This window comes from Botrytis cinerea, chromosome 5 (assembly GCF_000143535.2).
Source record: "Botrytis cinerea B05.10 chromosome 5, complete sequence".
Classification (NCBI taxonomy): domain Eukaryota; kingdom Fungi; phylum Ascomycota; class Leotiomycetes; order Helotiales; family Sclerotiniaceae; genus Botrytis; species Botrytis cinerea.
Window position 1 is genome coordinate 2,604,566 of NC_037314.1, and position 12,671 is coordinate 2,617,236.

Sequence of the window (12,671 nt, forward strand, 5' to 3'; positions counted from 1 at the left end):
GTTTGGGGGGATCAAGGTTAAGGTAAGTAATAGAAATTATTACCTTGGGGCTTGTAAGGGGGGTGAGGGGAATCACTTTTAGTATTAAACATTGGGTGTTGTTTGATTTTAGGGGAGTGAATAGTGACTGTGAAGGGAGTGATGGCAATGATCATGGAGAAATAAATGCTAAGGCCAGTAATGATGATATTTACCATCCGCATTCATATCTAATAAATTTGTGTAGGTGTAAACTTGCATAGTTAATCCTAGTTATATTATAGACGAAAGAAAAACAAATAGTTGTTGGAGATAGGATATAGAATAGATGACATCTTTCAATACGATTGGGTAGTGGAGGAGCGCTCACTTGCTCTAATGCGGTTCCTGGTTCTTTTCCTGTGTGATTCATTATTCTGTTATTTCCTTTGCATTGATTGGGGGGAGGGGAGGCGGGATTTGTATACCTGGTGGTTGGATGACCGGTGATTGATTATCTGGGGATTTTGATTGGGTGGGAGTGACAGGATCGGTTAGAAAGGGGAAGGGAGATTTTTTTTTTTTAAAAAAAAAGGGGGGGGGGGGGGAGGATGAGAGATTAAAGATAGAAATGATGATTGTTCATCATCATTTTTTTGTCCTACCCTATTCCACTCCCATTGAATCCTTTGGTATTATCCTATTAATTCTTGAGTTTTCGAATGGCTCACCGTATCTCGATCATGGGTTGGAAACAGATGAATGGAGTAGGATCATAATTTGTATGTATTTGATTGAACTGGATAGCTATGTATAGAATTTCTAGTGGAATTTGAAATGAGTGAGGTAAAGTTGAGAGAAATTATGCTATTCCGCTTTTGGATTGGAGCAGTGTTTATTAATTAAAGAGTTGGTCAAATAAGAGAACGAGAGGAGACTGAAGAACTGGACAGAAATAACGGGGAATAGGGGATGGAAATAACTATAGTCTACGAAACAAACTCGAATTGGCTTTTCGAAAAGGGACCAAACGGTAGAGGGGAAGGAGAAATAGATTTTATTATGTAGGTGATAATCTAGAATCTTGAAGTTGCTCGAGAAGTGATATTGCAGCATACTTGGATAGGTCTAAACTATTTCACTCATGGAGCTGGTATTAGATGCTACATTCGCACGGGAATTTCTGTTATTCATCCTTCGTATATTGATGTAACTCCAGAGTTACAGACAGGAGTAGATGAGAAGGAAATAATCTACATGTCAGTTTCAAAGCTCTACAAAAGTCGCTGAAATTACACATGTTATCAGGATCGCTTAGAACAGACCTTTTACTTAGCATGGCATTTTCGTCATTCAAATGCTTTTCGCAGATAAAATAATCCATATTTCTTACTGCCAATAACGCTTTTATTATTTCTCAATGAGATGGTTGGTCGTTGAGGAATGCGTTTTCCATGTGTCACGCACACACACACGTCGCTTTGATGGCCAGTATAGTTCGGGAGTTGAATATGAATGAGCGGCAGGCATGAATTGAGATGTTTCTGAGAATTCACATGAGCCTTGAGATTTTGATGAATTTAAGTTTTTAAACATACAGAAGTTTAGACCTCTTTGACGTATTTCCTCATCACATGTTATAAACGGACGCTGTCCACCCGGCATGGTGGAGACAAGATTCCTGTGGTTCCAATACTAGAATTGGGATTTATATCCCAATCGAAGACCGGATGGATCATTATACAGAGGATTAGTATAGAAAGTCGAGAGTTCTCATCTGGTAGTCTATCAAGCACGGTCATCGCGTCGCATCTTGTCGTAGTCACGCTGTCATTTCGTTTCATAATTCATCGTTGGATTTGCACTTGTCATGGAGGAATTTCTCCTGGATATAGGGAACCTGTATAATTATGTCGTAACAAATTAACTCGAAAAGATACACCTATATTCCCCTGGTCTTGTCTAAAATCAATTTTACTACGTCTAATATGACTGTTCGATATTGGAGAGAGAAAGGATGTTTACAACCTTGAAGAATTTTAGAAAGCTGGTTGTAAAAGGGAAAGCTCCCAAAGAATATTTTCTTTTAGAATGGTTAGATTTCAATCTGTTTCAAATCTTTTTCCTTTAATCATACCATTTCCTCGAGCCCTCAGAGGATACAGACACCTGAAACCACAGGAAGCAACCGCCGACTATTGATGTAGAACTAAAGATGTTGAGTAATATTTTATACTAGAAATCCAAAACATCAAGTCGGGCTGCTTACGAAAAGGAGGAAGAATTAATTGTGAAGCCATGCCATAAGAGTGAGGTTCAATTGTCAAGTGATGGTATAAAAGAGGTTGTCATTCAGAGAAAAAGCCATCAAAACTCCACATTTGGAATGAACTACTTCTCGAAGGCAACAGCTAGAACAAGGAAATTTCGTACATAAATTTTGGAGATGAATTATTCATAGTAATTTTGATCGGCGAAACACGCATTGTGATTATGTCCATAAGGAATTGACAGCAGAGTGTAATTCTAGCATTGAGACGATAGGAATGGCAGTGTATATGTGATGATTTGCGACTGGGTGAAGAAATTAGATAGAAGAATGAATTTAGTTTCTGGCGAGGAACGGAATTTGATACGGGTGGAAATGAATTTTATCTAATGCAATACAGGTGCAACCAAGACAAAGCTGGGAGTGCCAATTGCTTTCAGGATTCTCTTGAATAGCAGTGCCCGATAGAAATCGATTCATTTGTAGATCGAGTCAGTACCTTTACACACATGGATCTGACGCAGTGGGATAAAATGCTTAAGCATAAGACGTGAAAATGATGTTTCTATAAAGTAGACAATCAATGGCATGTTCTAGACTACTTCAACCCCGAATCCAGCCCAAGCCTTTGAAAATGTAACTACAACTTCACACAACTTATCATCACAACTCACCCCAGGAGAAGCAAGTATCTGACTAGAAGTGCTCCAGTTGCCTTCCTGTAGATACCCCAGAGAGAGAAAGATGATGCAAGTCAGTGGCTTTGTGATTTTCTCGCCGATATTTGATATGCCATTGCCATTGGTTGGTCCGTCATTGAGTATACAATGTAGATTAATTATCTGTCGCTGTTGAGATTTACTACTCGTCCATTTTCATTTGGTAGGTAAGTGGATTTTCATCAAGATTGCATGTACTTTGTGGAATCAGCCTTCAACAATAGTTTCGTGATACATGACGATTCTCTCTAGTCCAGTTGATACTGTGTATGCAGATTTTGGTGGAGAGTAGGGTGGAGAGTTTGTATAGCTTGAGATGTGTAAGCTATGCGCGTGAAGTTTGGTAGACAGAATGAAAGGAAGTTTAGCTAGGGTGAGTTGAAGTGCATAGATACCGATGCTAGAATCCACACATGTTATCTCATACTGCTTTGCACTCATACAGGACCTACGCTCACAATATACTGTGTATAAATTTAGAGGGCTGCTTGGTGTCGTATTGCCATGGATTATATGTACTAGATTCAGTTTCTCCGCTTCTTGTTTCTACATCTGTATTTTAGCAGAAAGGGAAACGCGGATCTACAAGATCTTGACTCCCATCCATCCTTCCAGAAGTAATTCACTTATATGTCATCTCTGTAAGGGAAATAATTCACATCCAAAAAATAACGGATGAAGCTCTCATTATAATTACTAAGCTTCAGAACCGTCGTCATAGACCAATCACTATCGATTTTTTGGCTGTATCTCAATAATGTTGTCAATTTCCATTGTATATTACATAAAACATATTTTCCACCCCAAGGAAAGCCCAGCCATCGAAGTGAGCTTATTATACAAATACTAAAATGAGTAGATTGTGCAGAAGCCTGAAACCCCAATGATTGTCCCATCGCTCACAATCGCTCACAGCACACCAAATTTCCAGGCTTCTGCTGATAATTAAGAGACACTCAAGTCCTCGTTTATAAGAACAGATTGATCTATCTCCACACTCATAATATTTCCAGTGAATTTGAGAATGAAACCTAGAAAATAGAGCACGCGTAGCCATGGCCACTATCCTTCTACAGACTGCAGGCCAATGAAGTGAAACGGTGCTAGAGTAAGAATGAGTTCCAATTACAAAGTAGACTAAATTTCCCTCTACGACTATATAAAAGACAGCCTTGGTGTGAAAACACGTAGTAAAATGCAAACGATACCCTAGACCTCTAGTAATGGCTTTTTGTCGAGTTCCCATCAAGCCCACTAGAGCGGATACTAAATACTGAGATCTCACATCGAAGTTCCATGTGAGTAACCTCAAGACTTACGAGTCGGTGCGTGGTTGTCAAAATTCTCAAACCTTTTGGTAGCGCACACTCATTTTCTATCGTCATGAATCCACGCAAAAAGCAACGACAAAGCAAATTCAACAACCAAAAAAGACTTTGCTGAGTAGCATAGATGTTCTCAATAGCGTGAAGAACGATGCTCTAAAACATACTTACCATACATGCTCATGTGTATTGCTCTACGCAGGAGCTCTCCAATACAAACTTCCCATTTTACAGGCCCGCCACTCTTGAGTTCAAATCGCTATCAGAGAACTCTCTCAATAACCTCGTTTGTATACTCAGCGAGATGACTCAGTGAAACAGTGCATTATCGAGTAGAAATCTTGATCTCGTATTCTATAACCCCCTCACCCATCAACGCAACCAAATCCCCATGAATTTCTCCGCACTTAGGTATGTAAAAGGACAACCAGAGATTGAATTCCCGACATTGCACATGAAAACGGATGGTGGCGATAGTGAAGGATGGCGAGGAATTACAAAACCTGCCACCCATGAATTCTAGGCCGAGTCGTTTATACTAAGCTACCACTTGGCTGAAAGAATGTGAAAAAGTCCATCTTTAAAAGCATACTGACGAGATGAAAAAAAAAACCATCCATATGCGGCCTTTTGAGAGGGCAATAAGGACTGATAAAATTTCATTGCTATAAATAAGTGACACGCCGTGTCTATACACCGGCCACTATACAGCCAGCCCAGACAAACAAATACAAGTCTCTCGATCTCTCCCTTCTTCATATGAAACGCCAACCCTGACAAAATGAAAGTCCTTCAAACTTCTCAATCTTCGATCCTAAGCATACATATCTTCTAGAATTCATACAAATATTTATCTCGTCTTGCCAGAAGAAACACCGGCACCGATAACACCAGGCAATTTTTCATCACCGATGCTATATAGCATGCCAATTCCCCAGGCAACAAGTCCAACGAGGACGGAACTGGAAATGAAGATTAACCAGAATGGTCCACTGATATCTTGTTTTTGACAAGCAGATCCTCCACGTCCCGAATCAACGCCACACATACAGGCGAAACAATCACCAGATTGGGATGTGTATTTCTTGTAGCAAGCGCCCATTGATGAGCAGTTATTGGTAGAAGAGATACAAGAGTCCAAGGAAGCGTGGCAAACGGGAAGAGTCGTCTTGATGACGGTATTGTTGTTGCGGGAAGAATTAGAAGTTGGAGCTTCTTGTACTTGATGATCGACAAATTCAGCCATTGGTTCTTCGAACTGTTGTCTGCTGGAGAGCTTCTTTTGCGAGGGCTTAGTATAAGAACCGTAGGAGCCGCTACCTCTGCGGGATTCAGGCATGAGAACGACGATAACGTTCATTTCTGCCTTTGAGGCGAATTTGGTCAATCTTTCGTAAGATGTGTTGATGAACTCCTTATGCTGTCGCAAACATTAGCCATTAACCTCACGCATAGAACAATTCCCATACCTCTGATTTCTTACTCAAGTCAAGGTGCATAATCTTCGATTTTCCATTCCAGCATGGATCTGCGAATGGATTGATAGCATCGTCGAGGGTACATTCCTTCGCCTTTCCAACTTGCAACTCCAAATCATCTGCCAACTTTTGCGTCGTCCTAGCTGTAGGTGGATTTGAGATTGTGAATGCTGGCTTGATAGAAGATAACGAATTTAGTAGTGATCCAGCCGTCTCTTCGGATACACCCTCAACAATGATAACCAACTCAGCCGCCCTGTCTTTTCGCGCATCGTTGAATAGTGATTTCAGTTGACCTCCAAACTTGTTGATATATTTGATGGCCTCACTGCCAACCGATCCGACATCATGGAATTGCGATACGCCCAATCGTTGTGCGAGGACGAGTCGTGCTTCATTGGGAGAAAGAGTTGGAGGTGATACTAGGTTGTTTGGCTTCTGGTGGCCGTCGAGGATATAGGCAAGAGCGGAATCTGAAGCGGCACAGGCTGTACTGGCCAGTAATGGAAAAAGGAAGCTGGAGGAGAGCTTCATATTTGTTGATGGGTTTTGTTGATTTGACTTGAGAGGCTCATGCTAAAGTGACGCTCTGGGAAGTGTTGACGCTGATAACCTCAAGGTGTTTGTACTTCGTACCAAGCTAAGCATAAGTTAGACGCTAACTGCTTTTGCATTAGGCTGATATCATGGAATATGCATTCACGATGCTTGGCTATATTTTGGGAACCTTTGGAATATGTAATAACATTATGTTTTATTATATGTAACTGTGATTGTGTAGACGCTTACCCGTTGAAGCTATTTATTGTTATAAATTACCGTAACTATTTGTAACCCAAATTTGAGAATTTGGCCATCAAAGACTTTCCTTGTGTTTGGAGGCAGGCAGTTATTTGCTGGATTCGGAGATAAAAGGATACAATGCCGACTCAGTATTTTTAGAATATCTACCTCATCCATCTTGCGCTGTTGTGCTTCACTACCAAATATCTTCAACGTTCACACCGACCCCGACGACTATTGTTTGATTATCGGCACTTCTCTCCCATAAACTCTACTGGATCTTGCATCGCCATCGCATTCGTAGCGCCCGAGAATCTACTTATTTCGCCACAGGTTTTCGCTATCAAGGGCTCGCCAGCTCGAAGGCGGGCCTTGACTTCTACCCCTCACGATGTTCCGATTCATTAAACCCCGGTTGGCGAGTACATGGGCAACGAACGTACGGGCGAGATCGGGACCTGGCAGTTTTGTTGCGAATCCATCCTCTATGCGCAGCAATGTTCAGAGATACGCAGGAACAGCATCAAATCCACATGTGGTTCGCTTCAGGAAACCGCCTGTTAGAATGAGGTATATATGCTTGGAGTCTGTCTGCAGGAAGTATATGTGCTGATGCTACATAGAAAAGTCGCCATCAGTTTTATAGTGGTATATGCTTGCTTTGAAGTTTACACCAGGCTAGTTCTCGGCCCCTTAGACAAGGCTGCTGAGGAGGCATCGAAACACATACCGGAGGAGGAATGGCAAGAGGCCGAACCACCATTATTTATACCATTCCCTGGCACCACGAAACAGCTGCCTACTGTTCCTTACAGAGGAACTGATCCAGAATTCCAAGAGTTCATCAAGATTAGCCAGGATACAAAGCTTATGAATAAACTTAGGGGTTCGTCTACTGCCCAATTCATTTGAACTAATAGTTATGATTACTGACATTCTTTAGTTGACTTGACGGAAATTATGCGGGATTTTGCTTGTAAAAGTCCGATCGTGGTACAAATTGCTGGAAAGAATCTAAAAAGCAGAAGGATTTGGCTCGACATTGACTTTCCTTCAATTCCTCCGCCGTCATTTGAAAGATCAGGGTAGGTTGCTCGCCGTATAAATTACATGGATTGAGACTAATCTATATTAGGATCGAAATTTCTGATGATGCAATATCATGGGTCACACAACCCGTCGATGCCCGAATAGTATACAAAATACGCAGTGTTTTATGGCCAACAGCCCTTTTCCAATCTTCATGGAGTTTTATACAAGTCCTGGCCGCAGAAGAATTCAAGAGCATAGCAGAAATATTTGGCGTGGAAGTTCAAACGAGTCCTGCTCAACAATCATTGGAGCAGATGCTAGCTCGGTCACAAAGAATGATGAAGGAGTTGAAAGGACAACAAAAGGTACCAGGGGGTGTTCAAGGACCATTAGATGCAAAGGACGAGCCATCACAACAGCATCTGGATGACAAAAGTAAAGAAATTAGGGACATTACAAGACCCGGGAAATCAACCGTGATAGAGGAGATTTTTCCTGCACTTGTAAACAGCATCAGGGAAATTCATGCAGGTTTTGAAAAGCCCATCATAGCCGCCAAATTAAAGTACGCCGAGGCCAACAGGAAGTTGCGACCAACCCAAAACCTTCATCCGAGGGGTTCTATCATGGTGTCTGGATTTGTCGAACTGGAATCTGATAGAGCTTTCCTGGTCTTCGATGTCATTGCGGCTTGGGATCCTAAAAAGAAGGATTTTGACACTGAAAGCATGCAACTCAAATTGAGAAGAATGCAAAGGAAAAAACAAAGACCTATTGGATTACCACGCAGCCCAGTCAGCTGATAGTACTGTACTTAGTGGATATCGGGTTCTGTTTTGAGGCGTTCATAGTGGGCATCAAGATACGCATGGATATTGTGATAAGGCGTTTGGGTGAGTGGAACAATAGAGTCCCATACTCTACTAACGGAGTTGGATTTTTATGAGTGTTTCACCTTGGACTAGTCTAGAAAGGCAAGGTTTGGGGTAAGGAAGCGATGTTCAGGGGTGGATGAAAGTATTTAATGTACTGCACCCATTTGATTAATTAGCAAAATAGCGAGTCAAAGTAGAATTGATATGCCCTTTGTTGCAATTCTTCTCTAAATCTTCATTCATATACATGCGCATTCTTTCAGTTTGCGTATTGCAATATTATGACATCATTGTGAAAAGTTCCAGCCGGAGTCAATGCGTTTTATTTCGTTTCCCCAAGTGGCCTCCTTCTTCTCCCTCCTTTCAGGATCTCGCAGCGGGCTATTGCGTCTATAAAATGCTCTTTTTCCATCTTTCGCTGCTTTCATTATGAATATGAACTATTTTATTGACTTCTTATTTTGATTGATATATACTTACACAACTTTTCACATACTCCTTCGTGTGCTTTTCAGTGATCCGACTGCAGATGATGATAGATTGAATCTTTCGAAAAGGAATGATTGTGCATTTGTATACAATGCTGCTTGATCAGTGTTGCCGAATAATCATCACACTAACAAGAACTGTGAGTTTTAATAAGAAATGGTAATTAGTCCATTACTTCGTATTGGTGAACATGAAAGAGCCAATTATGATGTCTCTCTGGCCCGAAATTCTTGCTCAAGAGATACTCGACGCGCTCAAAAATGGAACGTGCTAATTGATTTGCTATATGCATGACGAACCTTAGAAATAACAGATTGGCGACAAGACGAAGAAGCATAATGTGAAATTTTACAAAAGAGGGATATTGACTTACTTTCACAGCAAATTTGATTGACGCGAGAGAGAGAAAAAAAGAGACTTACGCTTCAAATCCGGGACATAATTTGTGGCAAAAAAAGATCACTTGACCAAAAAAAATATAGCAAAAGTGTATAGCAAAGGTGTATAGCAAAGAGAAAAGGCCACTCAAAGTATCCATCGACTTGGTAGATTCCGAAGAAACACTCAAAGTAGCGATTGACTCGGTAGGGAATTTTCGATGTGTCGCACAAAAGATCACTCGAAGTAACGATGGACTTGGTAGTTTCGAAAGAAAGACTCAAAGTAGCTATCGATTTGGTATATCTGATGTGTGATGAAGAGAAAAGAAGAAGGAAAAGGAAAAGGAAAATGGGCGTGGGGGATCAAGTTTATATAGGGACTTTGGAAAGAAGTGATCGGCATTGTTGAATTTAGTATGGTTGTGATATGAGTGAATATGTACACGTGAGGTGACTGCGCTAGTGCGCTAGCGCAAGAGCGTATTACATATAGTTCTTGTAGCTCTGAGACTAGAATAGATGGACATGATACAATACGTTGAACAGTGCCCATTGTGAAGACGCCATAATCATCGCCGGGGTGATACCAACAAGTGTAGAGCTATTGGGTGGTTGGGAGATACCCGAAAGTATACGTGAAGAACATCGATTGATGTGGGACTTTTATTAGTGGTGAATTGTGATGTTAGAACGTGATAGTTATGCTACTAATGAGGGCTGGGTTCAATAAATTAGTCGGATACTGTAGTCAATTTTGATTGACCTGATTATATCTTTATTAACGAAACGTGGAGGAATGCGTATTATTGTCTTTACAAAATTTCAGTGTAGCAGGATTATAGTGATTCATCAAAAGGTCTATCTATTCATACGATTGGAAGATCCTATTGTCAAGTGTTTGCGTGTTGGCACATAGCTACGGCATCTAAAATACATTGAAAGGCACTACTAGGTCAGCTTGCTAACAAGTCCTTTGTAATTCGAAGATGTCCGACGAGCAATGGATCTTTCCAGTTACGAATTTAGAGTTACAGGTTTGTACAGGTCAACTGAAGTTGAAAGCGATCGCACTTGCCTCCAATGAGCTAGCATTTCAATCCCGATTATAAATTTAGATCATGCCAGCTTCACACCCTTGACATTTGGTACTAGACCACATTGGCCTATTGCAAATCTGGATCTAAAATCCCAACTAGAGATCTGAATTTGGACCTTAAGGGTATGATATTGGCAGTTACAAGGACACGCCCATCTAGGAAGGAAATAGCGTACGCTGCCAGCTTTATTATCGATGCTAGGTTTTCATTCGGCAACTGCGTATTCCCAAACTATGGGAAGGAACGGGTCTGTGTCATGAACGTTTTATGGCCGAGGTCCTGTGGAGCAGTTGGAAGTGCAAATTGAGAAATACGGTAAAAGGTACTGGTCCCTATCATACTTGATAGATCAGTGATACAACTGGAATGGATCATTTAGACGCATTTCACTGCTTCTATACTGCTTGTGGAGTTGCAGTGAAGCAATCAAGAGATAGATATATAAATACAGCTTGAATGCTCGCACTGAGCAGTTTATCTGACGTTGATGATAACTTCAAGCCAAACAAATTCACTGCCTGCCACCTAGAACAAGGTAACTCTAACACAAAAAGGTACTCAGATTTACGAAAATGCCACCGATCCTTGTTGACAATATTACCTACGTGACCAAGCTTGATCATAGCTACGATGTGAAGGACCAATTCTTTATGTGGCGGGTGTACAAATGTCGTTGAGAAATTCTGGTGACCTTTCGTCGTATTTCGAGTTGCAACTGACTACTATTTATAGTTTAGAAGAATTCCCCTCGTGGGTCCTGTGATATTTTTCCACCTGACCGAGAAAATGTTAGACGTGCAACAAAATCTATTTTACCGCGTCACGGAATAATCATATGCTGGTATTATGATTGGCCAAAACTCTGCCCCAAGTGATATTTGATGACACATGCGACACAGCCAATTAGAGCACAGTGCTTAAAAGTGTATCACATGATCTTTCTGTTCCGAATTTCGATCTTCTCTTGTCGGCAGTGTGCCCAAGTAGACCAATACCTCTGAAGCATGCGAACGAACTCGAACATAGCAAGCTTCATATTGAAGAAATCCAAATATCTACATAGAGATCATGTCATTTATTATAAATGTGGCGACACTTCACGATCTTTGAGGCGCAATGGGATACATGCCTCTGCTGTCCCTCGGTTGAGAGGATGATACCCCCTCTTTCAGTCCAAAGAGATGATATGGCACTCAGTCAGTCGATCTCAGGTATGAAGTCTGAGAAGACACGAAACGGACGACGGAATGACTTTTGCCCATGGTCATTGGATCACCTTCAACCTTCTCCTACAATCAAATCTAATGGGAATCTTGCAGCGCTGTGCTGAAGTCTAACGTTACAGCTTCGATTATTGTCTGGATTACTTCCCAAGCTTTCAATGCCTATGGAATCTATCGATCAAGAATATATGCGAATGTTCAGATAAAACTGTAGGCTGGCCTTGTTCATGGTAGTAGCATGATCCTACCGCTTCCCCTCCCAACAGCTCAGGGGCAGAGGCTACAACACTTGGTTGCTACTTGACGTCTTTTCTTCAACGACTGCTTATTTTTGAACGATTAGCCTAGATGTCCATTGCCCCTTGGACACAGAGACTATTAAAACCATGGACCTGACGCTACATCGCTCTTTTCTGCAGTGTGCCGTTCTTTCGCTCGATACAACTGGATAAGATGGTTCCATTGCTAGATCCTCGTTCTTCGCAGGCCTTCTCTTTGGTTGTATCTAATAAGTTTAGACATCACACTGTCTCATAATGTAAGTAACGATAATGGGTATAGATAGTGATAAAGCCAGTGTTAGGAAGAACTACCCTAGAATGACAGAACCATGTGGACTTATCTCACTCCAATCAATCCGGACTAAAGACCTAGAATTCGATCACTATCTAACCCTTGTGCTTTGTTTGGCATTCTTACTACAATGTATAAAGTTGAATATGCTATGCTTCAAAGACAATATAGAGTGCTGCCATGAGCAGAGCCCAAACATCAAGCTAGTGTTCTTGTGTAATAAAATCACTCGACTGTCTCCCCTCCAGTCAATTTGGAGAGTAGTTTGCAAGACTTCTTTCCCGCCTAGTAATTTGATTTCCCTGTTGTTCCTGCGGTCTCCAGTAATATTGGCCATCATATTATTCCATTTTACGAGAGACAATAGCGTAGACGCCATTGTCCAAAAAAGAAAAGTGAATCTCCCTTCCCAACGATGTTCACTTTCAAGTTTAACAATATTGTAGTCATGGCCAAACGAATCGTTTCTA

General features: G+C 41.2%; 2 protein-coding genes across 2 annotated transcripts; one reads left to right on the plus strand and one right to left on the minus strand.

Annotated features, from left to right (window-relative positions):
- Positions 1–4,484: 4,484 nt before the first annotated feature.
- BCIN_05g07360 (hypothetical protein) lies at positions 4,485–6,495 on the minus strand. The gene is made up of 2 exons (XM_001550580.2): positions 5,741–6,495; positions 4,485–5,691 (listed from the first exon to the last, which is right to left on the minus strand). Exons 1-2 carry the CDS (start codon positions 6,281–6,283, stop codon positions 5,122–5,124), a joined length of 1,113 nt encoding a protein of 370 aa, XP_001550630.2. The 5' UTR covers positions 6,284–6,495; the 3' UTR covers positions 4,485–5,121.
- A 23-nt stretch (positions 6,496–6,518) lies between these two features.
- On the plus strand, positions 6,519–8,693 carry BCIN_05g07370 (hypothetical protein). The gene is made up of 4 exons (XM_001550581.2): positions 6,519–7,102; positions 7,156–7,418; positions 7,476–7,617; positions 7,668–8,693. Exons 1-4 carry the CDS (start codon positions 6,924–6,926, stop codon positions 8,365–8,367), a joined length of 1,284 nt encoding a protein of 427 aa, XP_001550631.1. The 5' UTR covers positions 6,519–6,923; the 3' UTR covers positions 8,368–8,693.
- Positions 8,694–12,671: the final 3,978 nt, after the last annotated feature.